General features: G+C 38.4%; 1 protein-coding gene across 1 annotated transcript; it reads left to right on the forward strand.

The window, feature by feature from the left end:
- Positions 1 to 3,336: 3,336 nt before the first annotated feature.
- On the forward strand, positions 3,337 to 26,168 carry N4BP2 (NEDD4 binding protein 2; the record flags this gene model as incomplete). The annotated part of the gene is made up of 16 exons (XM_084266599.1): positions 3,337 to 3,553; positions 5,385 to 6,567; positions 7,379 to 7,503; positions 8,649 to 8,737; positions 9,400 to 9,476; positions 11,005 to 11,160; positions 12,298 to 14,621; positions 15,732 to 15,817; positions 16,528 to 16,570; positions 17,560 to 17,804; positions 19,111 to 19,229; positions 20,587 to 20,725; positions 20,844 to 21,029; positions 23,217 to 23,385; positions 25,172 to 25,295; positions 26,100 to 26,168. The coding sequence occupies 16 exons, from the start codon at positions 3,337 to 3,339 to the stop codon at positions 26,143 to 26,145; spliced, it is 5,328 nt and encodes a 1,775-aa protein (XP_084122725.1). The 3' UTR covers positions 26,146 to 26,168.
- Between the last annotated feature and the right edge of the window lie 1,257 nt (positions 26,169 to 27,425).

Here is a 27,425-nt window from a genome sequence, read left to right on the forward strand (position 1 = left end):
CCATCAGAAATAAATTGGCCAGCTAGAAAGATGGTGCTAAAGTGCCCTGACCTGACAAATCTACTTTTTCTCTTCTGGATTGGTAGGGTTTGACAATAACCTTACACTGTAGAGAATGCTGGTATGCTGAGAATCTCTTTGATTTGTAAGATTGCTTAATTTGGAAGGTGATTTTCATACAGGCAGGTTTTTGTACATTTTGTACAGTTATACTGGGAGGGGATCCTTAATGTCAGGAGATGTGTATTTCTGAAGAACTATGAGTGGGGAGGTGCTTGTGGGTTTTGTTTTGCTCTGTTTTTAAAGGTGAAGTTCAGACTGCCACAGGAGTATTGTTTTTCATCAGTGCTGAAATGAAACAGCTGTTTGTTCTAATTGGATGTGTATCACACAGCGGTACCCAGAACTGACTAGCAAACCTCCAAGTATATTGCAGCCTCTGGCTAATTGTCTAGAATTCCCTTTCAGTGTGTTCAGCATAGCCCTGCATTTCTAAATCATGGTGTTATTACAGCTCCATTTTCATCGGGGATGAGGGGGGAATCCTTCTCATCCACAGCAGACTGCAGAGGGTTTTGTATTATGCTATCCAGAACCAAGGAATGTAGCTGACCTGCAAGTCTGGCTGTTGGGCTATTCAAAATTATTTCATCTTTCATAGTAAAATAGTTTTCAAAACAGGAACTTGAGCGTCTGAAAAGGCAAGTCCCTGGATAAAATCCTCTGTAAATTTCAGGGCATACTCTTAAAAGAGAGTGGAAACTACTCCTTTCTGTTCAGTGTGTTAGTGTTATTTCTTATATAATAAAGTACAGCGTGCTTTGTATGGGCACACACATTGATTTTTATATACTTTTATTGTGTTTGGCAATATCAACAGAAGATCTTGTCCAGGAATCTGTACAGGAATTCCATTGAAAATATTGTGATAAGCAAAGGAGATACCTGTCTGTGGTACTGGCCATGATAAATACCTTATTTAAATGAAATCCTGGGCAATGATGATTTATCTTTTTGATAAGTGTAACAATTTTGGCAATTTTACTAAGACTTCAGATGGAAAGGAGGTACAAAATGTGGATTTGTGCATTGCCTTAGCACATGTAGATGTAGTGAGTCGCCAAGACTTTGCCCTGTTCGGACTTTTTTCCCCTTCTGTCATTGTGATAAGCATTTAAGATGCAGTAATCCCAAAGCAATGCACTGTGAATTTGTTGATTGTGATTCATGCAGACTGAAGCGTGTGGCTTTGTTAGGCCATCAGAGTAACATGTCGTGATATATAGTGGATTACACATCCTAGTGCAAGAAATACATTGGGAAGGGAATATCCTATAGTGAAGAAAGGCAATTGATTTTTAAGTCCTAGCTACAAGAGCATGTTTTTCAGCAGCAGGACCTTAAAGGATTGTTCATTGTAGGAGTCCAACTAAAACACTGACAAGAACACTTGGAGCATTCTGCTTAAAGTCTCTTGGCGTTCAGTAACGCCAAGGTGCACGAACACCTTTCTCCCTTGCAGGATCTTTTCTTTGTCAATGAACCTGTTTTAGCAAGGAACAGTTGTATCTTTTAGCACTGACACATTGTCCAGAGTTAGGTCTCAACTTGTTTTGCTGGCTGGAGGGTGAATCAATGAGAAATACAGCAAAAGTCATATTTTTCAAACTTGTAGCTTTTTTTTTTTTTAAATTGTTTTGCTTGAATAGTATTTTGTGACAGTGAAAAATGGTGTAAAGATGGCTAATCACAGAGGTCAGCCAAAAAAAGTGCAATGAAAATTCCAGCTGCAACTGTCTCAGCTCAGTCTGGCAAACTAACATCTTCCTCTGTAATTTCTCATTTATTTTTGGAAGTCTGCTTCTTCCTTTTCCTGCTCATTGCCTTCCTTATGGTGCATTTCAGACTTCCTTGACCTCTTCATTGTTTCAGACATCCGTCTCACTTGTCTAAGGTCCATATACATATGTTAGAAACTCATGGAGTCCTGGAGCTGTCTGTTTTTCTTACATAGGACTGTAACAGCCTACCCTTTTCTAAACAGTACTGCTATTGGATGCTGCATAGATTGCTAGAGAATGGAGGAGTGCTGTCCAAATCTGGAAGTGATCTGTCATCATCATTTGTATGCAAGTGATCCAGAAAGGGAAGGACTAAGTGAACTGGGAAGTGCTGATATCGATTTATCTGCACGTTTTGAATTGGTCATCACTGGCAAACCAGATTTTATAAGGCCTACTCAGTAAATGTAACTGTGTAGTGACACTTTGCTGTAATTAACGTCAGATTCTCAGCTTACCAGGGTTTGCTAGTCTTCTGAATAAATACTTGTAAAAATTATGAATTAATTTATTATGAGCATCACTAGAACACAACAGAACTTTGATGTTATTTGATACAACAAAAAAGCTCATGCCGTACTTTGTGCTTGTACTTCAATTAACTTACTTAACTTTGCTTTATGAAATTAATGCAGTAATTACAGTTGTTATAGATTCTGTCATGTTTTAACTAGAGGTAGATTTTATGGCAGAAGGGGGGCTGGACAGAAGCCTCTAATTGCTTTATGCCTTATAAAGCTGTGAAATGCTTTTAACAATGAAAATCCCCCACAGGCTGAGGTTGGAAAGCAGTTCTGAATGTCATCTGGTTCAACCCACCTGCTCCTGCAAGATTGCCTGAAGAGGGTTGCTCAGGGCCATGTTTGGTCAGGTTTTGAGAATCTGCATGGTTGGAATCTCTACAACCTCCTTGGGCAACCTGTGCCAGGGTTTAAACATTGAAGAAGCTCACTGGTTTACTCTTAAATTGTGGGGACAGGAAAGTCATGAAGGCTGTCTGTTGTGTTTTCCAATACTTTGGTAAAAAGAGCAAAATTTTTGAATTTTAACAAAACATAACTGTTCCATAATGTTAACTGGTCATCAGTAGGTGCTAGCAGAGGAATGTCTGTGAACTGGCTGCCTTGCATTGCTTCATTTATTTCTTTACTCTCTTTTATCTGTTCACCCTTCCAGGCATGGATTTGATAGCTAGTTTGTTGGAAAATAAGGCTGCTATTTAGCTGTCAGCCATTTGAAAATAATAGAGGCAGCCTTCTAGAAAATGCTTTCCTGGATGCTTATGCAATTTTTTTCAGTTTTACTATCTAAATAGAAGACATGGAAACATGACTGTGTGTTTTATTGAAATTTCTCCCTTCTCTTTTTTCCAGGTCTGCTATTTCTGTTATGTGTATCCCAGTTACAAGAGGCTTTTTGTGATTTCTGAGTTTGGTGCTGTCAGCCTCATGTGAACAAACTAAAAGGAAAAGCAAGCTGATTTTCAGGAAGCAAAATGCCGCGGAGAAGGAAAACTGGTGGGAGTCCTTCTCCGAAGAACGGCAATCCTGACAGAGCTGCTGCGGCTCTATTCCAAGGGGACCCAAGCCACTTAATGTCACAAACAGTGCATAATGTCAATAAGGAAGAGCTCTTCAACAGCATGTCAGAGATGTTTTCTGACCTAGATCCAAGTGTGGTTTATATGGTTCTTTCTGAATGTGATTTTAAAGGTAAATAATGTATAGTTGGCATTAGAGTTTTCTTGCAAACACGGTCAGCTCTTAACTAGGGTGACTCCAGAAAAGTTGCTGTGGGTGTTGCAAGTGTATTTGTGAGTTTAGCTTTTAATGAGTCGGTGAGTCATAATATTTGGAAATTTTATAGCTCTTTCCATGCAAAATTCTTTGTTTGACAGTGTTTCTGTGAGGCTGGTAATTTGCAGTAGCAGTGGGCTTCATAAACTGTACCTCCATTAAGTGGCTTGTTCTGTGATACAGAGCAGGTGGTGGTAGAGTTGTGAGGAGAATCTGTTTTTTCCAATTAGGTTCTGTGCTGTGTCTGCCAGATGCATAACCTGTTTGAGCAGGACAGGTAGTTTATGTTCTAGATTTTAATTTTTGAAGACAAATCATACACAGCGTTGTGTCCTGGCAGTGTTTGCTTTTCCTTAAATACTTCAATGGAGATTTTGTTTTACTTTGCATTTTGCACTGTCATAATGTCATCTCAACTGAGAAACAGGTTTTGCAGGATAAATTCTGTTAGTCATGCTGAATTCTCTGCAGCCTTGCTTGGGCTGTGTTTCTCCCCCTGTATTCTGCCAAACTACATTATCCACCTCTCCTGAGATATCATTTTCATGTCTTTGCCCAGTCCTTCTAATACTTTCGTGGTGTTGAAATTAAAGTAACGGATGAGATTCTGGATAGCAACACCCAAGGAGGAGTTATTTGGCAGGAGAATAAGTAAAATATGGAGCATTTTAATCAGTCCATATTCATTTGATCAGATGAGATTAGCCTAGATTTTTCTAAGACTGTTTGCAAGGAAGACAGAATCTGGCTGCTTTTTATATGTAAGAAAGCTTGGTAGTCATTGAAAAGACTGCTTTTATAGGGGTTTTTACTTCACCTAAATTGTAAAGGGTTTATAACTTAATAGCTCTATCGTGTGTTGTACTTGTTATTCCTTTTAAAATTGAAGTTGATGGAATTACTGATTCATACTTTGAACTCTTAATCAAATTTACCTTTATCAAAATAACATTTATTTATAAGCTTATTGGAGAATGCAGTAAACACACTGATTTCATTGTCATCTTGTACTATTAATAGTAGTTTAAAAATGGAAAGATTAGCATCTTTTCATATGAGTAATAAGTTGCTCTCATAAAGTAGAGAAGATGGAAGGACAAGATTTTATTTAACATGCAGAAAGACTTGCACTTCAGTGGGCTTAAGACTTTTTGCCACACTGGCTTTCTGGAAAACAGAGGCTTAGCTTTTGGGCTCAGATGATACTTGTGCCAGGTTTTTATTTTGTTCACGTTGATCCCAGGCAACCTATAGTCCATTTAATGGCTTGACAAAGAATTAATGCAGATAGTGGATTTTTCAGGCTATATTAGATATGACACTTATGACTGGGCCTAGCCATAATGAACATTCTTGGCATATTTTTATCTCTCTAGTCCTCAGTACTGTTTTTCAGTTCATTTTACGCTATTTTGCCTACATGAGAGGTTATAAATAAGTATATATTTAAATACCCAGTCCCAATTTATTTTTTTCAGTTAAACTTAATTTTTAAACACTATTTACTTAGTATTTTTTATGTTGGTAGTTTTTATTTTGTGATATGTCTGGATTGAGTTCTTCCTTCACCTCTAATGAGAGGGAGATCAAGAGAAATGAGAAGATATGTTGAAAGACAAATTGTTGAACTTCCTTTTGGTTCCCTCTTTAGTTTTGATAAATACTCCTTCAAGTAAAAAATCGTGTTTATGTCAGCTTGTGTTTGTTCAGTTGAAAATGCTTTATTCTCTTTTGGGTTATTCAACAGTGGAAAATGCTATGGATTATCTGCTAGAGCTGTCCACCCACGCCAAAGGAGTAGCAGCTTCAAAAACCTTGGGTTTTGATTCAGCAGCATCCTCGCTGGCTTTTGTTAGTCAGCAAAGATCTGTTGCAAATAGAAGAACGGGAGAAAGTACTGCAGAAGAAGAAGAAAAAGAAAGGGTCCTGTCACCTGATGTGCAGCTGAATGAAGAACCGGATTCCTTAATAGAAAATGACTCTCAGAGATACAACTTGAGTGATGAATTGCCTGATTCTGCAGATGACCAAACAGCGTATAAGCACTTGAATGAATTTCCTGAGTGGGAAAATTCTGATTCAGGTCGCAATGTCCTACTTTTCCCACAGCATACAAGGACAAATAATGATGTTTTAGAAAACTTCTGCTGTTTGCAGCCACCAGTGAGTCAGCTGAGCGTCCAGACAAGCTCACTAGCTGTATCAGACACTTGTGCACAGGTATTGGAAGAGTCTGACATGTCAGAAATACATGTTCAACCTGATGTAGTTTCAGAAGACTATAAAAAGTCAAATGGAGAAATACCACATGGAAATTCTGAACAGACACAAGATGCTGTTTTGGATCAAAAAAGTATGACTGCTACTTCTGGTGAGTCCTCCCAAAGACCTTTAGAGCTTGGAGTAGCTATCACTGGAAATCCTAATTCACAGTCCCTGGAACAGCATGAAGAAGTAGTGGCTGCCTTTAACAGACACCAGAGCACTTCTCTTCCAGAGGCATATGTTTCCCTTGAAACCTCCAGTTTCAAAACACCAAAATCTGCAGATTTTCAGCAAACTGAACAAGGGTGCAACTTAAATTTTTCTACAACATCATGTCAGCCTCAACAACACTGGAATCTCATGGCTCCCGTGTTCTATCCATCCAGTGTAACTCCCGTGACTGTCAGTCCAGACCAGTGGAGACCTGTTTCAGACTGTAGGACTTTGGAGAAAGGACAGATTTTTTCCTCTCCGGTGGTTTCAAATGCCTGGGATAGCAACCTGTCTCTGAAGGTATGGGGAAATCAAGATAGAAACTCAAAATTGAACCTCCCGCAAGCACAACAGCCACCTGCTTGTCACATGAGAAAAAAGATGAACCTTATAGGTGAAGTTCTTGTTCTTCTCAGAGGTGTTCCAGGATCAGGAAAATCATATTTGGCAAGGTAGAACATCTATATTGTGAGCTTTTAAAAAGAAACGGTTTAATTGTGTACAGGATTTAATAGTGCAGGCAATTTTCTGACATTTGTAAAGTTATGGTTATACCCTAATTGCCAGCTATGTGGTATGTGCAGCATGCAGAGAGCTGAGTTCTGCTTGCAGCTCCTTGGCCTCTAGTGGAAATTGAAATGGGAGGGGGTTTGCTTAGCTTTAACTTCTTTTACTGGCCAGAGGAATTTGTCAGCAGAGGATCATTGTAGTTGGTTTTTTTTGTGTACTTCTAGTTCCTGTTTATTTCAGGTGTTTCCTTCCAATAACACATATGGAAACATGGCAGTTCTTTATAGGCTATTTGAGTTCTTTTGTGTGGGTAGTACATGTGGAGCTTCTTGGGTTGAAGTCTGGATTTCTTTTCTAACTATGTAAAAGCCTAGATTGATCTTGCACTCCTTTGGCTGGCACCCGAAATACTCGGTGCACTTAAGACTAACTATATGTATTTGTTAGCGTGAAGGTGTGTCACTGGATGTAGACAGGAAAAATACCTCCCATGTTGTTTTGAAATGAATCTCATTGGGTAACCTCTGTCATCTTTCCCCTACATATCCTCAGCCTGTATAGATAATGTTTGTTTGGAGGGTGATTTTTTTTTTTTTTTTTTAATACCACCCCTGCCCCCCAAATCTGCTGTTTCCATTCCAAATAACCCCGGATTTGTGCAAGCGACTGAATACATGGAATACTTATGTATGGTAGCAGATTCAGGGCTGAGGAGAAGGGGGAAAAGCTGTTTATTCCCTTGGTCTTTCACAGGATTTTGCTTGAGGATAACCCAGGTGGAATCATTCTCAGTACCGATGATTACTTTTATAAAGATGGACAATACCATTATGATCCCGATTGCTTAGGAGAAGCACATGACTGGAACAGGAAACGAGGTGAGAAAAGAATAAGGGATTATTAGCTTGCTTGTTTACAGTTCAGTGCTGTGTGCTGCTTAAAAAGCTGCCTGTCTTGTAATGCCTGTGTCACAGGGCAAGTGTTTATCCCATCATAGAAGTGTTTTTTAATACGTGTGTGGAAAAGGAGTATGAGCACAAATTCAGAAGTCAGCTGTCTATTGTGTGTTTTCCAATTAAAAGTGCCAGTGTCTCTGTCAAAAGATTGTTCTGTCCTCAGATTTCATTGTAGTATGTATTTTGGGTTCTGTCTCATTTCTGGAGTGGTAATTTGTACCCGCTCCAGAAATATTTTTTTCTGTGATAAGCTATAATGTATGCATATGCAGTAAGTAATGAGGATTTTGATACAAGTAACACACAGATATTTTCCTGCTCATTATTTGTTTTCTCTTGAGCACTAAATTATTGTCAAATATAAAAAACAAAATTATAAGAGCAAGGCAAAGCTTTTTTCATAATTGGTGTGGTTTTTTATAGTGGCTCCCACTAAGCTCACTGTATAACAACTTTTTAAGCTTTTTTGCTGAATTTGAACCATGATCACTTTTCTGCTGTCAGATTTCTAACCAATTGGCAAATGAGTTAATAAGAAATGCGTTTCAACAGTAACTGGTTGTTCAGATGCATTATAACATAGCTATGAAAACAGGGTGCTGTATCTCAAAGCTAGTGATTCTGAACATTTCATTACTGTGTATTTAAATTTCAATAATTCTTTTGATTTTTTTCATATTTTATGCAGTTTACAGAGTGGACTGTTATAAAGCCAAGAATTTTGTATGCAACAAAGAAGTCCACTTTAAGGTGATCATGTAGTTTTTTTAGTTTAATTTTACTGATTGATTAGTCATCTTGGTGCATTTTACATCTGCATTTTCATTCCTTGATTTGTCATACATAACGTTAAGTCAAAAGAATAACGTGTTATCTCAGTAGCTTTACATGTGAGGGGGGATTTCTAAAATAAGAGGGCCTTGAAACAGATCAAGCTGTGGCAAGAGTTCTTTACACAGTGGTTAATCATTAAGGGTAATTTAGAGAATTAGTATGAATGCTACATGTCCACCCTATTATAACAAAATTAACTATATCCCGTTTTCTTGTACGTGTGTGTCTTTCAGCCAAAGAAGCATTTGAAATGAGAATATCTCCTATAATAATAGACAACACAAACATACAAGCATGGGAGATGAAGCCTTATGTTACTTTGGTTAGTATTACAGTTTGATCAATGTGAAAAGGGATTATTGACCAGCATGGCAACAACGTATGTTTTAAAATGAGGTTGTCTTTCTCAGTCTAGCTGTTAGTTCACAAGAAGATCTGGGGTCCAAAAAAAAAGTGTTACTTGGAATCATATTACCCAGTGTCATATTCTCTCGAGTATTGACCTGGCCTAGTTTCCAACTGACAAAGCCAAGTGCTTTGCACTTGGGATCAAAAATAAATATTGCTGAGGAAACTGAATTCTGTTCCTCTCTTATAGGACTGGTAAAATTCTAGTCTTCTTTTAAAATATAACCAGCACTAAGAGAGTGATGTTTGATACCTGGATGAAACTTAGAAACTCTGTGTTAGTGTCATGCTAAATATGACCTAGAGTCAGATACCAGTTGAGCAGTTGGAGGGCTAGAGTTAACAAATGTTGCTAGCTTGCTTGAAGTTATGCAGATTTATGTAATAATTTTCATGGCAGTGATGTAATCAAACCAACGCATCTGCACTGTTTATGTTAGTAGTGTAGTGCTTTTATTTAGTGACTGAAAGTGACCAACTGGAAAGAAGCAGGCTGTATATGCTGTGTGGTTTTTCACAGAAATCAGACTCATATGAGTGATGTGGCTTGTTCTGGTTTGTATCTGTTTTGTTCAGGCTCAGCGGTTCAGATACAAAGTCATGTTCAGAGAGCCAGACACTTGGTGGAAGTTTAAGCCAAAAGAACTTGAACGGTAAGAATGTAAAGGGGACTTTCATTTGTGTACCTTTCACAGTCTGTAAACTATGATTTTCCAAAAGGTGTTGTTCGGTGCAGTGGCTGGTGAAGTAGCAAGATAATCAGTCAAGATTTTTGCAATAATAAGTAGCTTTTTAATATCTTTGCAATTATTCTGCATTTAAGGTACAGTGACTGCTCCTTTGGGTTCCTGAGGCGGCAAAAATGGTGTCAGGTTGGGGTTTGTTTTGCATCCAGCTGGTCTGTTGCTTTGAGGTGTTTCTGCTGTCACTGCATTTAAGGCAATCAGCACCTTGTGGCCCAAGAGGCTCAAACCCATGTGCATCACCGTTGTTGTTTACCTCTTCTTTAGCAAGACCTTCTATATGGTTACAAAGCCAAATAAGCAAGATGTAAGCCCCACATAAGTGAATAAGGTAGATAGAATATTGGCTGGATGTCAGGTTCAAAGGGTATGATCAGTCGTTCAAAGTCCAAGAGGAGGCAGATGCCCCTCTAGGATGAGTACTAGGGCTGCTGCTATGTAATGTCCTTTTTATGACTTAGGTGTTGGGACAGAGTGCATTTCAGCCTTAAGAAGAGAACGTGAAGGAGGGGCCTATTGTCTTCAGCTATCTTTTCAGTGGTTAGAGAGAAGGCTAAAAAGATGTCTTCAGAGAGTTGTACAGGGATAGGACAAAATAAACATAAGCAAGTTGGAAATTTTGATTACATAAAAGAAAAAAAACAACCCACCACCAAACTAACTTTGAGCACGATCACACACTGAAAGAGTTTCCCCAGAGTTTGCAAACTTGCAGTCACTGGGGATATTAAAATTTTGACAAGACAAAGCTCTGGGCAACATGATCTAACTTTACCTCCTCTGAGTAGGAGGTTGGACTGCGTGACCTCTAGAGGACCATTTCAACATAAGTTATTTTGTGCTTTCATAATATCTATTGTCATCTGAATTTGCATGCTTAGCTTAAGGTTGGTCACTTTGCAAGTGACATAAGGCAGATTATTTTCTTTCCTAAAATAGAACTTAAGCAATTTCTCCCATACCTTCAATTTCTGTTTTGCCATCCTTCTAGTTCTAGGTGGAACTGCTGCAGATCACATTGATAGTTGCTATTTAACAGTCAGTGAAATTTTCTAGGCAGAAGTTGTCAGAATGATCCATTAATAGGTTTTCCTCAAGGTTTCCATACTTAGTTTGATATCCTGGATCACTGTCAGGATCTGATACTTAATGGAAGATGATGTGTTAGTGGTTAGGTTGCAGATTAAGTAAAACGTTCTGTTGCAGAACAGGGCCACCAGGTGGGGTGAAGTCAAGTGGAGCAGCAATTTGTCTGATTACCCTGCTGGAATGCCTTAGTGCACTGACACAGGAAGAATTGCCGTTCCACGGCTTTTTCCTTGCCCCTGTGAATTCTCTGCTTAGCCTTGCTATAAATTTATTACTGTTAATTATTATTAAATTACTCTCTTCTCTTGTAATACACAAATTTGAAATGTTTCTTTTCTTTAATTCATAGGCGAAACATTCATGGTGTTTCTAAAGAGAAGATCAAAAGAATGTTGGAGCGATACGAACGCTTCCTTACTGTGAGTGCAATACTGCGTTCTTCAGTCCCAGACAGACCGGAACCTGCTGGCAGGAGTGGAGAGCCTTGTCAGGAGGAAAACCATAGGTTAGACTCTTCTTCTAGCTTTGTAATCTCAAATGAAAGGCTAGAAATTCAGACCTCGTAGCAACTGAACCTGGATGATGCTGATGAAGAGTGAATGTATTAAAACATTAGTTAAACAACAACATGAAATACAGTTTTCTTTGTTTTTAAGAATGGCAGGATATCTGGAAATGAACAGTCAAGAGATCAAGTCAACTGTCTGGTGCCTTTTAATAAACTCCCAGTATATGTGTGTGTTATGTTTCAATAAGCCAGTCTTGCTTGGCTTATCTTAGAAATATGCTGTTGGATGTATTGTGTAGATAAAAACATTTAAAATCTATATGTGTTTCAGAAGAAAGTATTCACAAATATGAGCAAGTTACTATTTCTGAGTCTGGGTTGGTATTAGATGACCTTTTTTGGCGGCAGACAGTAAATTCTTCATGCAGTAGTAACGAGTTATCTATTTGCTCTTGAATATAGTTAATTTAGCCTTGTCTAGATTTATGTTGGCTGTATACAATTTTGTAGTGGCTAATCTGAATAATGCTGCATATGCATTATAATAATGCATAGGAAATCAGATAGTACTGCAGTTATTTCTTTTGGGCTTTGCATACTTAAGGCATTTGAAATGAAGTGGTTATTGATAATTAATGAAATGTAGTTGCTTGTGAAAAATGGGATGACAAGAGATGGTACATCCTCTCCTAGTTAACTTTGTGACTCTCCTTAGTATCAGGAGAGAGAAAAAGGTGTTAAATAAAAGAGTGTTTACTATGTTTACTGATTTGAAGGGGAAATGTCTGGCAGCAGAGTGCTTTGGTAAGTGACTGAATGCTGGGAACGGGGGGAACTGACTCCTGAGAAAGTATTCTTAGCCCTTTGCTGAAGGAGAAAAGGGATACTTGCCAAGGAAAGTTCCACTTTACTTAGCTTGTTCTTTTTTAGAAAGGAGTGTTGAGGTTAAGGGTAAGTCATCTTAAGTTTGTTTTCCTCTCAGTAGAGCTGTCCATCTGGATCATGAATGTCTTAAAAGGCGTTTTCTGGTCTGTAATTTGAAAATACTAAATAGCCAAGCTGGAATTAAAATGTGGACAAGTGCTTAAAGAAAGTTTGAAATTAATTTATCTTTAATTCCAATTTCTCTTCCAGAGAGAGAGAGGCACATTCTGATGCAGAAGACGAAAAACCTTTTGCTTCTTATGTGGAGCCTCCTGAATTAGCTGAAGATGATAACATGTTTCCCAGTACTTCTCTAACATTAGAAAGTAACTGTGAACCTGAATGTTTTCAGAAAGAGGAAAAAGAAATGGAAAATAACTCAGTGGAACAGAATTCTGAGAACAGTACTGTTCAAGATGACTTGGATGTTTGCTTATCAGATTGTGTAGAAAAAGAACTGCCCTTGGAGAAGAAAGAAGACAAGGGAGAGAAAATAGAAAAAAATACTGAAACAGAAATGGGTGAGGCTGATGTGACCGTGACTGAAGAGACTGCCTGCTTGCATGCAGATGGAGTTGAGGAAGACAGTGATAACAACATTGTCAAAGTTGAAACTGAAGTTGAACAATCTGGTGAAATGTGTGCAGAACCAAAATCAACGCAAAGTGGTAATATGGTGGAAACAAGCAGTTCAGCTTTTGACATGTCAGGAAAACCAGAACTACTAAACTTTCTGGGTGACTGGCCTGTAGAACAAACAATGGGACAGAGAGTCAAAAGAGCTAGAAGACTAGAAAAATCTCTGAAGAGTGATAAGGAAGGTAAAACTCCCAGTCAGCAGCATCCTGAGTTAGCTACAGAACAAGCGGGCCTACCTGCAACTTGTACTCCTGAACAAGGATGTGAAGAAGAAAATGTAACCTCGAGCTGTTCCCCTGCTAGTTCAGATAAAGCTACACCGGAACTGCAAATGATGGGACATTGGCCTATCTCAGGCTCCTTAGAACAGAGACAGCAAAGGTCAAGGAGAATGAGAAAGACAAGTCTAAATCAGTCTGATGAGGGTAGAAATACTGAAGGTGACATTAATAGAAATGCTCTTGAGACCATAGATGTGCTTCATGGGACACCTGTGAACACTGCAGAGCAACCAGATACAAAGAATTTGCATATGCACCAACCTGAAACAGTAGCTAGTGAAACAGTAGGTGAGAAAAAACCCCAGCAAAGTAAGAAAATGAAGAAACATCACAAATTAGCCCTCACTTTTACAAACAACAGTTTGCCTCATCCCAAAGAAGAGGAACACTTGTCTATCCTTAATGCAGCAGAAGAGCAACATGACACTTACTCGTGTAGACAAAAAAGTAGCCATTCACAGACCGAACCACAGGACTTTGCTGTCCTCTGGAGATTAGAGAACAAAATGCTTTTTCCTGAGACTGCCAAAGTATTGCATGGCAGATTAGATGGCTTCAAACCCAAAGATGTAGATGCCTCAGATTCTCAGGAAAAAATACCCTACCGAGTTACGTATGATAAAAGTACATTTGTGGAAGAAAGTGAACTTACCGATACTGATGAGTCTGAAAAGCTAAACATGCTGTGTAAGCTCTTTGAGTCTGTTTCATTTGAAGCTGTGAAAGATCTGTATGAAAGATGTAACAAAGACATAGACTGGACCACAGGTCTGCTGTTAGACTCTGAGGAAAAGTTGCGCAAAGATGTTGATATTGAGTGCTTTCAAGTAAGAGAAGCCGAGACAGTTGTCACAGACCTTGACTTCAAGGCAAGTACAAATTACAGTGGGAATCTCAAAGGCTGCGAAGAAGTGCCACAAGTGATTAGAGGTGGTGATACCTCTGAGCCTTCAGATGACAAGCACTCACCATTCGGCACTGCAGAAAGTAGGGATACCAAGGCAGCTGTGACAGATGCTGATGTGGCTGACTTGTTGACTGCTACCTCATTGAATGATTTGGTGGAGCAGAAAAATTCTGGATGTGCAGCCCCTAGAAGTGACGCAGGCAGTTCAGCAGCAGATATCAAGCCATCTGTTTTGGGAATGCAGAATATAGAGTCTGAGAGTCCTGTTGAAGAAACTGTAAATAAGCCATCAGTCTCACAACTTGATGCAGATTTATGTGTACCCATGACTTTGCCTCATGGACCTAATGCAATTTCTACCAATTTGAAATTGGAGTTAAATAACAAAAGTGACAGCAACCCTTCAGAAAGCAATACAGGGAATGCCAAAGTGACTGCTTCGTTACTAGAAATGGATCATGCACGTTTAGTGGGTTCAAAGAATGGTAAAGAACCGGATGCAGATACAGAAACCCAGGGGAGTTCCAAGGAGATACATGGTAAAGAAGAAATTGAAGCCTCACGCTGGGATGAAAGTAAAGCCAAGATACAAAACTCTGTACCAGCATCACACACAGCCTTCAGCATAGATTGCCTAGAACTAACATTGCCTCCTGAACTGGCATTCCAGTTGAAAGAAATATTTGGGCCTGTTGGCATCGATGCAGGTATGGGTATGATTCTATCCACATTTTAATGAAAAAAACAAAACAAACCCTGACAACCCAGTCACTTGGGTAGGAATGCCTTTCTTCCTTTGCTGTGTTTTTTTCCCCTTTGTGTTTCATTTTTAGGGAATGGATTTGTACAATTCCATGCGACACTGTTTTCTTTTGTTTAATCTAAAAATGAAACAAGTGTAGAAAGAAATATAAATGCAGTAGTGCTACATTCAGCCTTTGTCTTTCTGTGTATGTGTGTACTCTAAAGGCATAAGAAAATTCATTGGCTTACTCGCATTTTGAGCACCAGGCCTATATTCAAACTCTAAAAGGATATGAAGATGATGAGGAAGATGCAAATTACCACTGGCAGGGAAAAACAAAAGAAAAAAGAAAGCTTTGGGTATCAGGTTGAGGAAGGAGAAGATAAATGGCTCGAAGAGAAGATAAAATGCAGCTATTCTTAAAAGATGAAAACAGGCTAGTCTGCTGAGAGACTGATGAAAGGAGCTTGAACATACATCACAAAGTTAAAGATTGATAGGAAAAGGGAAAAAAGACGACACAAGGAATATATAGCTAGTTTGGTTTATATCTCTTTTTTTTTTTTTATCCTTTTCTCTTGAAAATTGCTTGATGTGAAACCTGGATACCTGATTTTATTGGTGGGTTTGACTGCTGGCCTCTACCATCCATGCCTACCTACTCCAAAAAAAGTTTGGTTTTGAAAGGTGTTGTCTTGTGTCTGAAATATGCCCAGACTCCAGACTTTTTGTTTGATATATACATACTTCTTGCCCTTTTCTTTTGAAGGGGTTATCAGAAAGATCTTTCAGGGAAAATACATAGTAGTATACTATGATAATTCCTGTCATTTCCATTAGAGGGGATACTTGGAGTTTCCCTCTCTGAGTTTGTATGTTTGAAAGGAGGAATGTCACTGCTGTGAATATTATTTGGTTTTATTTTATCTTGGCAGTAGCTGATGTATTTTCAGGCATGACAGTTTGTGCAGAATGCCCAGAATTCAAATTAATAAGTCTAGGGTACTGTACTTTATTGCTTAGATAAGTTTCTGTAAAGTGCATAAATAATACAGTTTCTTTCCTCCATAAGGATCGCTAACTGTTGAGGATTGTGTGGTTCACATTGATCTGAATTTGGCAAGAGTGATTCATGAAAAATGGAAAGAATCTATTCTGGTTAGTAGATTTCTTGCTTATGATAGAGTATGGCGTGCTTGTGCTTCGTCAGGCTATTTGCCTCCATATGTGTTAGTGTAATTGTGTAAGTTATAAGTATCTCTGCAAGAGCAATGATAAAATATGATAGTAGTTTGTAAAATATGTGGAGTATATCAGCATGTAATCATCAGAGGTGCTGAAAGGCATTTTAAAGGAATGAAGAAAAGACATGTCATGTGTGCCTCATCATGAAACCAAGATGCTTAAAAAAGAAAGATAATAATACACAATTTCACTATAAGATTGATCAAAAATTCCACTAGCCAAAAATAATTACTGGCCTAAAGAGTTCTTTTATGAGTAACTAGGTACACAAAACATCTCCATGTATGTTAATTGAGAAGAGTTCTCTCACTAGTTCCTTCATAGCCTTATGAAACCTGGAATGCTTTTTGGCTAAACTTTGGCTTGTGTTAATTAACTATGGCTCTGAAATCTTAGCAGCAGGCCATGTTTCTCTTTTGTGTGGTCAGAAAGATAGTTGTGTCTTTTAAACCTCACTTCATAAATTTTTTTTAAAAATATATTTCTTCTAAAATATGCAATCTTTGAGAAATACTGTGAGAAGTTATTTTGAAATTGGTTTATTTAGAAGCTAACACTTGCAATTTTTTTTAACTGCAAAACTTAGAGCTTATAACAGTGATGATTATGCTGTTTTTATTTAGAAGCGTCAGGGGAGACATGAGTCGTGTAAGGTGTCTGCAGAAGGTATGTTATGTGTTTCTTTTAATCATAGGAACAATTTCTGTTACAAATATTATTTGAAACTTCAGTAAGGTTGCAAATATTCTGGCTATTGAAAAATGGTGTGTTCATTTATTAAGCTCAGCTTTTATTTGTTGCACTTGGTTCCACTTAATGGGGGTGTGTGTGGGTAAGTTAATGATAAGCAGAATGACTAGTACCAGGGAGATGCAAGGAAATAGATGATCTTTTTGAGTACTTCAGAATTTAAAGAGAGGCTGTGGCTGGATCAGACAGCTTTTTGGTAGGAATTCTGTAATCTCTGGCAAGAAAATGCATGGCCAGAGAATTACTAGCAGAGTAAGATTTCTGCAGGTGAGAGGAGGAGGTCAGAAATGCAACATTTGCATGGCATTGTCAGAGGAATTAATTATAGCAGGAGGATGCATGTTTCTGTTCAAAAGGTGTTTAAATATTTGGCAATCTAGTTTTCATTTAGCTCCCAGAAGAAATGTCCCTATACAGCACAACCCCACTACTCTTGGATTGCAATGTGGGTGTAAACTCTCAACTTGAATGACTAAACAGTGCTGTTGACCATAACCCCTAGAAATGTAAAACCAGATTGTCGAGCACCTGTCATTAATTTTTAGAGGAGAGACAGGTAAACATGTAAACACATGAGTCAATAACTGTCTTACAAAAGCAAACAAATATCTCCACTGAATATATGTGCAAGGTAGTTTAGAGTTGTAAGATGTGTCTGGGTACTTGAAAACTTGTTGAGGGAGTCTGATGATTTTGTTTTTGTTTTACAAAATGTGTAATGATCAGACAATATTTGGAGAAGTGAGGAAAGTGAAAACAATGTGTTGTTTTCTGGTTTAGCATTAATAATTTTCTTTTAACAAAACCCAAACTATTCCAGTTGCAAAATTTAATTATTTTGACTTTGCTTGTGTAAATAAGCTAATAATTGTTTATCTGTCACCTCATTTTCATTGCTTTTGAAGGTCCTCCTGTGATTCAGCAAATAGATACAGATGACTCAGAAACACTATCATCTCAGAATGCAGACAGTAAAATACAGAAGAAAAAAATGAACTGGATTTCAGGCTCATCTAATGACACACAGACTAAAAATCCAGCAACATCAGACGTTTTTCCTTTTATGGATCACTGGAATGCTCAGATTCAGAAAGTTTCTCTCAGACAAATAATTTCTGAAGAAATAGCTATGCAGGAGAAACAGGACCTGGTATGGATGGCACAGGTTTTTTTTTTATGTACTTTAAATTAGTTGCTAGTGTTGGAGCTGAATGTCTTACCTGGTGACTCATCTTAGTGCTGCTTATCACAGGCTAGTTCGTGAGACAAATATATGCCAGTTACTAGTGTTGATTACTGTGATACAGGAGTTTGCTTGTGGTGGAAGTTTCTGCTTTAAAAATACAAATCTCATTTTAATTGCTTTCAAACCCTTTTTATTGGGAGGTTGGTATCAAGAGAAGCTCTAACATAGCTCCGTGTCTTGTTTGTTCAGAAGTTAATTGAATCGATTTTAACTTTTTTTTTTTAATAAGGAAAACCCACAACATTCCTAACAAACAAGACATTAAAGGAAGTACTTGAGGTTAATGTCAAACAGGTTTCTATACCCGCTCCTCAGAAAACAGTAGTTTTTCGAACGATTTTTACTAATCGTGTGTGTGCCACACAGACCCCAGGCCGGTGTGGCTGCGTGGGCACAGCGCTGCCCCTGCTGCCCTGCAGTTGTGTGGGCCCAGCTCAGTTCCTTGTGATCGCCCCAGAGCAGTAGCTGCCCTAAAAAACAGCAGCTTTGTTTCTTCAGGGAGAGAAATTGGGATGGATTATCCTGTACTTTGAAAATGGCTTGGGGATTCTTTCTTTGAACTGCATGTCTGTGGCTTACTGATAATAACAACTGTGATGTCCATAGCTTTATTTTCAGTTTGGATTCATGGAGCTTGGCTTTGTTTTGACCACTCTTTTTTTTATAAATCTGAGTGTTGGAATGATCTGTCTGCTTTATTCTGGACTATAATTATGTTTTCTTCTCAGCATGGCTTCACAAATATGAATATTTATTGCAGTACAGCTTCAGATACATCAAACCAAAATTGTTTACTCTGTTTAATAATAAAATGTTGTTTCAACCCCAGGCCTTTGATATAGAGTGGTGGACTTTGCAGAAACTTAGCTTTGGACTAGATAGACTAGCAATGTATGTATTCTAAAACTTAAATTTCTCCTAAAGCAAAAATAAATCCTCCTTTTGCTTTGTCCAAGTAATGAGGGCAACCACTGCTGAATCACTCCAAATGACTGCAGAGCATTACAGCAGTGTGGAACACAACTCACCTGTCCCTTCTCTGCTCTCATCAAGCCAGTGTGGCAGGCACATTGTCATTGTTGTAGGTGTATATCCACTGAGTAGGTGCTTTTTGAAATTTTGGCAAGTAACAGTAAATTTGGATTGGCTCTGCTTTTTCTGTACTTTGTTCTAATTGAGAACTTGTAATTTTCCTTTGTCTTCTGGGTAGAATCGTGTTCCTTCTATGGCTAGAAAAGACTGTGCTGCTAAACTAAAGGAGAAACAACTTTTTGAGATGTTTCCAACTATTAATCAAAATTTCCTAATGGAGGTCTTCAAGGACAACAAGTAAGAAATCTTTTAAAGTTCTTAGTAAAAATGGTACTTGGTAATACTCTATAGTGCACAGTTACTGTATTAAACATTAAGAGTTAAGATGTTGCTAAAGAATGGCCTTTTGCAAACTAGCGTGACTTTTATAGATCTAAATAAAGGCAAAATTAGCAGGTCTTAAAAGCACAAAGGGCATAAAACTGCTGTGTGCAGATTTGTTTGGGTTTTTGTTTGTTTGGAGTAGATTGTTTTGTTGGGAGAAGAATGTCTCTGGGCCTTGATCTCTGAGTGACTCTCAGGGCAACTGGGTATTTGCTCTTGAGCTGAGGTTTAAATCAAGTGAGAGATGGATCGAGTAGGGGTGGTAACAGTGGGTTCACAGAAAATGGCAGCCACCCAAGAGGAAAACTACCATCACCTACTGTTAGCTGTGAGTACCTTTCTGGTTACTGCAGCAGCTCTGAAGCAATGAGCCATCTCTGCCTCTTCCTGCTGAGGTTCTTTCTCTTTTCTGCATTACCTTTCTGGGGTGTGTGGCTACCACCTTACATCCAAGTTCCTGAGAACTTCTTTTCAATAAAACCTTCTTTTTCCATCCTTGGCCAGTCAAATGTCTGTCTCTGTGTACAGGTTTGCATGCCTACTTGTAAGTCTTTCTGCTTGTCCAGGTTATAAAAAACTTTCCTTGTGGGATGTTGTAAACACATCCTTCATCCATCTCTGCAGCTCAAACATTTCACCATCTCTTATTTTTCCCATTCTAAATTCTCTTCATCGTGGTGTTTTCCCCAAAACCTATCTTACTTTTGATCAGTCTTCCTCTTGTCTGCTTACTGAATAGCAAGAAGAGTAAAGAAGAAAGAGGGCTTATTAGAAATCTGATGGCAACTGATATCCTATTCTTATTTCATTACATTTAACGAAGCTTGACTGGAAATACAAGGATTTTCCTGCATAAAGGTTTCAGAAAACTGAGCTAGTTTTAAACCAATTTGTACTAGCTATCCCTCACCAGAGAAGATTTAAGATGGAAGCAACCTATCTAGACCAAAAAACAGTGTTTGTCTGAACTAATGTTGGTTTGATTAAGATGCAGGATGCAGTTTAATTCAGGATTTCATTGTTCCTTTAATACTCAAGTGCCCCTCAATTACATTTCAGTCAGCCAAGGCCGTGCCTGTGTGTTGGTGGCAGTAACGCGGCACAGTGAGAATACAAGCCTTGTGTAATTAGGGGGGAAACTCCATGCTGGTGCTTTATTTCCATTGCCATCTATTTCTGTAACGATGTCAAGGGTCGTACTGTGCATTTTAATAAACATAGCAGCTATTAATGTATTTGTCAAGTCACAGATTTTACTTATACTTCACAGCTACTCTTTAGAACAAACTGAACAGTTTCTGAATTGTGTTCTGGAGGCAGATCCTGTAAAAACAGTTATAGCTCAAGAAAGTGTTCAGCAAAATGAAATTGCTTCTTCCTACAGTGCTGCAAAGAACCGAGAGAAGAAGGTATTTTCTTTTCTTTTTTCTTTATCTTTTTTTAATAATACTAGTTACTTATCCAAAGCTATGCTAACGAATACACTCTACAATGCATGCTTAGCTTCTACATTGCAAATCCCTACAGGCAAAAAAAAGTAAGGAAGAGGATGATACTCTGAGTGAAATATTTCAAGATTTCGAGTATCCACAATACGATGATTTAAGAGCAGAAGCTTTTTGTCACCAGCAGAAGAGGCAGGAATGCTTGATAAAGGCTGGGGAGGCCTATCGCATGGGTATGAAGCCTGTGGCAGCATTTTATGCACATCAGGTAATGTAAATATTGTGCTTTTTGCCTGAATTTGAGAGAGGTACTTAAATACTGAATTAAAAGTGCTAAGAAAAACATAGTGTTTCTAGAGTTGAAAAGTTTGGTCTGGTACTGTGCCCTGTGTGTTTTATACTGAGAATTCCTTTACAAGTAGACTCCCTTTCACTAGTAACGATACTGGTACAGGAAGCTAATGTAACTAAATTCAGTCTGAGACCTCATGAAGGATGACATCTAGTGTTAGTCACACATGCTCATTTTCTCATTGCTTTCAGTCTCACATCCGCATTCTTGTAAGCACCAAAATTCGTGTCCATGTGGTGTGGCCAGATTGACTCAAGTGTGACATGGGCTGCAACAAACAGTTTTCAAATCCTTTGTCACTTGGCTTGCCCTTAATTGGCAATGAACCAGTTTTAGACAGGTCTTTTGTACTCTTTTATGAGTCAGGTGTTGTGATCTTTTGCCTCAGAATCTTGCTAGCTTCATCCTCTGTAAATCTTGGGCAAGATTGCTGCCCTGTCTCTGCTTCCTCAATCTGTCTTTATGGCCACAGTCTGTCCTGGGTTGGGATAAACATGGTGTGGTATGCCATGCTTTTTTGCCATCTGGTTTAGGAGTGTAGATCTGATGATGATGAGTCTTGTGTGCTCTGGCCTTGGAGCTCAGAGTCTCTGGCCTTGATTAATTCACATTTCTCAGTATATACCAGTTTGATTACTGTTGATCATTGCTGTTGGTCATATTCTTGATTATAAATATAGAGTCTTCTTGTAAGTGTTCCTGTACGTTGCCTTCTCGGTGCCTTCACACGAGACCTTTCCACCCACACTTCATTCAGACCAATCTGAAAAATTTGTGTGGGTATCTTCAAAGGCTGTGGCTTTTCCCTGATCTAATAGCATATAAAACCTTGGTAAGAACTCACATTATAGAACCATTTAATTCTAAACTATTATTTGCATTATGAAAGAACAAAAACACAGTAATGGATCACAGGAATTTGCTTATTACCTTTTGTGCAAATTGGTATCACTCCAGATGTTGAAATTATTACTGTCTATATAGGAAATGCTGATTGTCAGTCTCCATGATGACCTCTTTATGTTCTTGGTTTATATAGTCTTGAAGTTTGGAGATATTCTAAACAAAGGTCTGGATGATTTTGACCTAGAAAAGTAATTTCAACTCCTGTCTTACTTTTGTTCTTAGCTGTAAGTATAATCTGGAAATGTATTACACATTTCCTTATAGGTAATAAAAAAGCAAACTAAGCTGCCTTTATTAATGAAAAATACTTTGTTTGGTGGCCTTAATCTATCTAGGGAATCCTTTGCAAGTGAGAGTTATGGGGCTGGTGTCTCTGGTCTGACACTAATAGCTTTTAAGGCAGGTAGTTGCTTCCGTTCTCATAAGCCCTTGTCAGTCCAGCACCTGCACTTAAGTCTTCCCTTCCTTTTCAGACTGTGCCTACAGATCTTCAAGGACACTATTTGTTGCTTAAGTCTCTCAGTCTCACAGCAGAGTTCATGGGAAATGGTACTTGCTCACTGTGTAATGTGACTAACCCTGTGCTGCTCCTTGCCCCTAATTCCAACAGGGACTCTATTGACATCGACAGCCCGTCAAAAACACTAAGAGAGACAATAGGCAACAGTAAAATAAAAGTAAAAATATTTTTTAAAAGGGTTTGTCCCTGGCTTGCCTGATTTTTAGGGAATGCCTTGAGAAGAATTAACCTCAGCTGGAACCCTCAGCAGGTTTTTCCTGGGTCGTTGGGCAGCTTCTCTGACATTTTTTCATTAAATTATTTTGCGAAATACTTTTGGCAAGTGAAGTTCTATTATTAGGATAATAAATCTGAAAATCTGTACAGAGTGTGACTATTTAGGTTATGTAAAGACCTTATGGATTTGTACTTTTTCTGGCTTTTTTTCTGTATGGCTTTTGTTAAAATTTCTTCTTTGTGCCAGCTTTGACTAGTTTTGTAAGAAAAGATTTCATGAAATCTCCTTGTGAGTAGGTCTCACTCAGCCTCTTCCAGAAGTTCTCTTGCGATTATAAATGTTACTGTTTCAAACTGTGAGCTAAAAGCACCCTGTGGGTGCTGTCATTCTGAACCCAACAACCAGCCTGGAACTTAAGTTATGTCTCGACATGTAATAGTTGCTGTGCTTATGAATAAAGGGTCGCCTTCATGAGCAGAAGATGAAAGAAGCCAACCATGCTGCTGCTGTGCAAATCTTTGAGAAAATGAATACTTCCTTGCTGCCTATGAATGTGTTGGATCTGCATGGTCTTCACGTGGATGAAGCTGTGAATCAGTTGTCCAGAGTGCTGCAGGAAAAAACCGAAGGTAGGACTGAGCTAATAATTCTTGCCCCCTGAAAGTTCTTCTCATTTTCTACTCAGAAATCATGATATATAGCAATATCAGAGGGAATTAATGTGATTTAATAACATCCAAAACCAACTGGCTTTTGTGTTGTGTTATTTTCGAAGTTGTCCTTTGGAATGGCAATAATTGTTTTTGCTCCCTCTCTTGCCCCCTGCTTCTTTGCAAATCTTCCTTTTTCTGCTGTTTTATCCTCTTATTTTTTTAACAGAAGACTTGAACTGTCCTTCCTGGCATTTTTTTAACAGAGGTGGTAATGCAAGCATGTGTATGATCTTTGCATCACTTTGTCAGAACGATGTTGCTTTTTTAATCTTTAAAGAAAAATCATTAAGTTGGAATTCTAACCACAGTGATTATATTGTCTTCAACTTCTACATGAAAGTGTGTGATTTGAGCTATCTTGCAGTAACTTCCATATCGATTTGTCAGCAGGATCTCCTGAGATCAGGATGCTGCTGCTTCTTCCATAAATGTCATTTTGTGCGGTTTTGCTTGAGGGCTTTTTTCTTTTTCCTCCCAGTGGAGTGTTCAAGTACACCAGGAGTGTTCTTGATGTAAAAAAGATACATTTGCTGCATTATTAGTTTACCCTATAAATTTAAGCAGACTGGGAATGCTTCTATAAGAAATATTTCTTAGGCAAGGTACCACTGCACTAACCTAATTTTTTGAAACAGCTACTCCACACAGTAGAAATAAGTGTTCAGAGGGGCCTTAGATAATCCTTTGCTTTCAATACACATCAGAGATAATTAAATTGCATTATCTTGTGCTATTCCTAAAATGATGTTTGTCTACTTTAAGCTGTAATATAATGCTTTTTAGAGGTAAATTTCCTGACCTACACTTGGATCAGGAGTCCTGTAATGGTGGCAGGGACTCTGTTCGGTCCATCCATCTAAATCTAAAAAAAAAAAAAAAGCTGATTTTAGTGTGCATACATGGGACAGGAGTCAGTACCAGGCACTTAGTGCTGGCAGAATTAACAGTCAACTAATATAAATCTCAAATGAAGTTAAGCAAGAGAAGGAGGGTAGTTGAGGAAAGGTGTTGTCAACTGATAGTCTTGAACTGGCAAGTCTTGGCTTCTTCTGAGAATCCAGCTTCATTTATATTTTTTTCTATTTTTCAAGCTCTTCATCAATTTAGGTGGTTGTGATCTCAGGGAGAAGAACAATTTCTTTTGTTACCGGGGCTAGATGCCCTAGTAAAGCTCATGTGAGGTATTGATCTGTTCATTCACGTGCTCCAACATAGAAGTTAGCCCAAATAAGTGGGACTTAAGTGAGAAAAAAACATGTGGATTTGTATTTTCCTTCTTTATCCAATACAATTTTGTCTCTTTATTCACATTAATTTCAGATAAAATGTGGAACAATAGAGAGAAATATAACTTAAAAATTAACTAAATTACACCCACCTCTTTTAATTTTGCAATTTTAATTTACATTGCAGGATGTAAATTCCAAGTGAAGATTAGATGATAGAAGCAGTAAAGCTGCTGTGAGAACAGGATTGTGATGATGGCAACGTGCGTGTTGCAAGCAATCCAGATTTATAAAGCTTGACTGTGTTTTTTCAGAAAAGGGGGAAAATGAGTGTGTTTCTGTAAGAGATGGATAGCCAGCATGGAAAAGCAAACTTCTGAATCGGTAGTGAGAGTTTTCAGAAGAATGGATGGAAAGCTGAACACTAAGCCTCTGCTGAGGGAAAATTTTAACCGTTACAATCCCTGCTGTTACAGAGTACCAGCAGACTGGTGGTAAACCATATCTCTCTGTTATCACGGGAAGAGGAAGCCATAGTCAGGGAGGAGTTGCTCGCATCAGACCAGCAGCTATCAGATACCTCACAAGCCACAACTTCAGGTGAGTTTAGATTTTTGTTACTGATACGTTTTTTTGTTAACCCACATTTAACTAACTGAAAATTGAAGGTAGTTCTAGAATACTGTTAAACTACTGAAGCAGATTAAGGCAGGTCTGTTGTTTGAGATGAAAGTAGCTTTGCTGTTTCATAAATCCAGCGCAATTGTGTGACTACATCTTGTGTGGGTCATCTATTAAAAGTCAAATCCTCTCCTCTGAGGTAGATGAATTATCTAGTGTAGTTTAATTACATATTTCCATTGAAGGTTGCTAGCTTTGCTGTGAAAAGTTGTTAATCCTGCTTTTTATGGGTGTCCGATACCTGCTTGGGTGCTCAGTTTCTTACGTGGGGCAGCAGTTGGGCAAGTCTGGGCTGGCATCGCTCTGTTCACTCCTTTATTGTTACAGGAGCGTATGAACGTGACTGTGAAGGTGGGACTCAGAAATAACAAAGGCTTCCCATTTCCTTGATTCCTATAGAAGGCAAGGGAGAAAATCTGCTTTGAAAGAAGAGGGAATGAAAGGGGAGTGGGAAAAGAGGAGAATTAATATACCCAAGAATACTGGGCAGCTTTTTGTAATCTTCCTCTTGGTTCCCGCTGTTTCCAGCTCTTCCCTTCTCCAGACCCTATAAAATCCCCCTTTACTGTCACATCCAGAGGACACCGTGCCGATTTCCTGACTCTCACATGTGCACGTACTTGACTGAGAACCTTATCACTTTCCATATGCTCGATGAGGGCTGAAAGAGATGGCATTGCACTTCGCTTTCACGTTGAAGCTTCATCTTTTCTCATTTCACAGGTTCACAGAAATAAAACCAGGCTGCCTGAAAGTCATGCTGAATTGAAGGGCTGTCAAGTAGAGAAGAGGAATATAGAAACCAAGGTGTCAGATTACAGCTAAAAACTTTTTGAACAACTGCAATAGTATTTTGTAATCTGTTTTAAAGGACGATATTTTACTAGAAGTGGTCTCGACTTGCAGCAAATGGTTTTGTCAGTATGTTTCCAAGAAATTTTTTGTGTGGAATGGATCGTTTTTTTGAACCTGCCAAAAGAAGACACAAGATCTGAAGTCTTAGAAATGCAGATTAAGAATTCTGAGCAGTACATGTTTTAAAGGGAAGTTGAGTTAAAATTTTTAAATACTACTGTCTTCTCAACATACCCAGTCTATGTCTCTTCACCCTCACTCATTTTAAGTGGATTCTGAGCTTTTAAAACACAGCACCTTAATCACCTATTTTGTGATCCCGAGCTTTTAAAACACAGTACCTGAATCACCTGGTTTGTGATTCAGGACTTTGTGCTAAGAGCACATGGGAGGTGGGAACTTGGCAACTATTGATATTTCAAATCCAGTTACAGCTGATCACTGAATATTTCCAGGTCTCCTCAAAAGTTCAGTGTAGTCTGTTTGGGTTTTTTGGTTTCTTCCCTTTTTCCCCCCCCCTTTTATTTTTAGGGGTTATATTGTGATAGGTTGACCAGTTCTATTGTCCTTTCTTCATTCTAAACTTCTGCTGATACTGATGGAAGTTGCATATAAAGGAGAGTGCATTAAGATCAGCCATGTGTTTGGTAATTTTGCAGACTTACTGTTATCTATTAGAAGGAGAAATATGATGCTGTGGTTCAGTGGCTACTTACACATAGCTAATTCTGTAATTCTGTCAGAAATGCCTGCCCTCTTCTCAGCATCTACTGGATTAAAAGTGTTTCTTCCTCTGTGGGTTTTTAAATGAAGCAAACTAAGTACTGTTTCACTTCACAGGTGTCTTAGTGATGTGTCTTCCTTCTGTGTGTATTGAATTTAGTGATTTCCTTGTAGAAAATATGATTGTGAGACATTTAAAATGTGTTTTTAACATGTGAACTACAGTAGTAATCATCTAACTGGAAAGTCTGGGAGCACCAGAATTACTCTGTTGATGGTGGTGTTGCATCAGCGTCTAGAAATACCTGTGTAAGAAACCCAAAAGTGACAACAACAAAACCCCAAACACACACCACCCCCATTCCGAATTGAAGATAAACATCTTGGCAAGTGTTTCTAGTATGCAATCAGAAGACTTTTTTAATCAAAGTATTTTCTAGAAGCATTACTACTTTTATTTAAATCTTTGCC

This window comes from Gallinula chloropus, assembly GCF_964237585.1.
Source record: "Gallinula chloropus genome assembly, chromosome: 7".
Taxonomy (NCBI): domain Eukaryota; kingdom Metazoa; phylum Chordata; class Aves; order Gruiformes; family Rallidae; genus Gallinula; species Gallinula chloropus.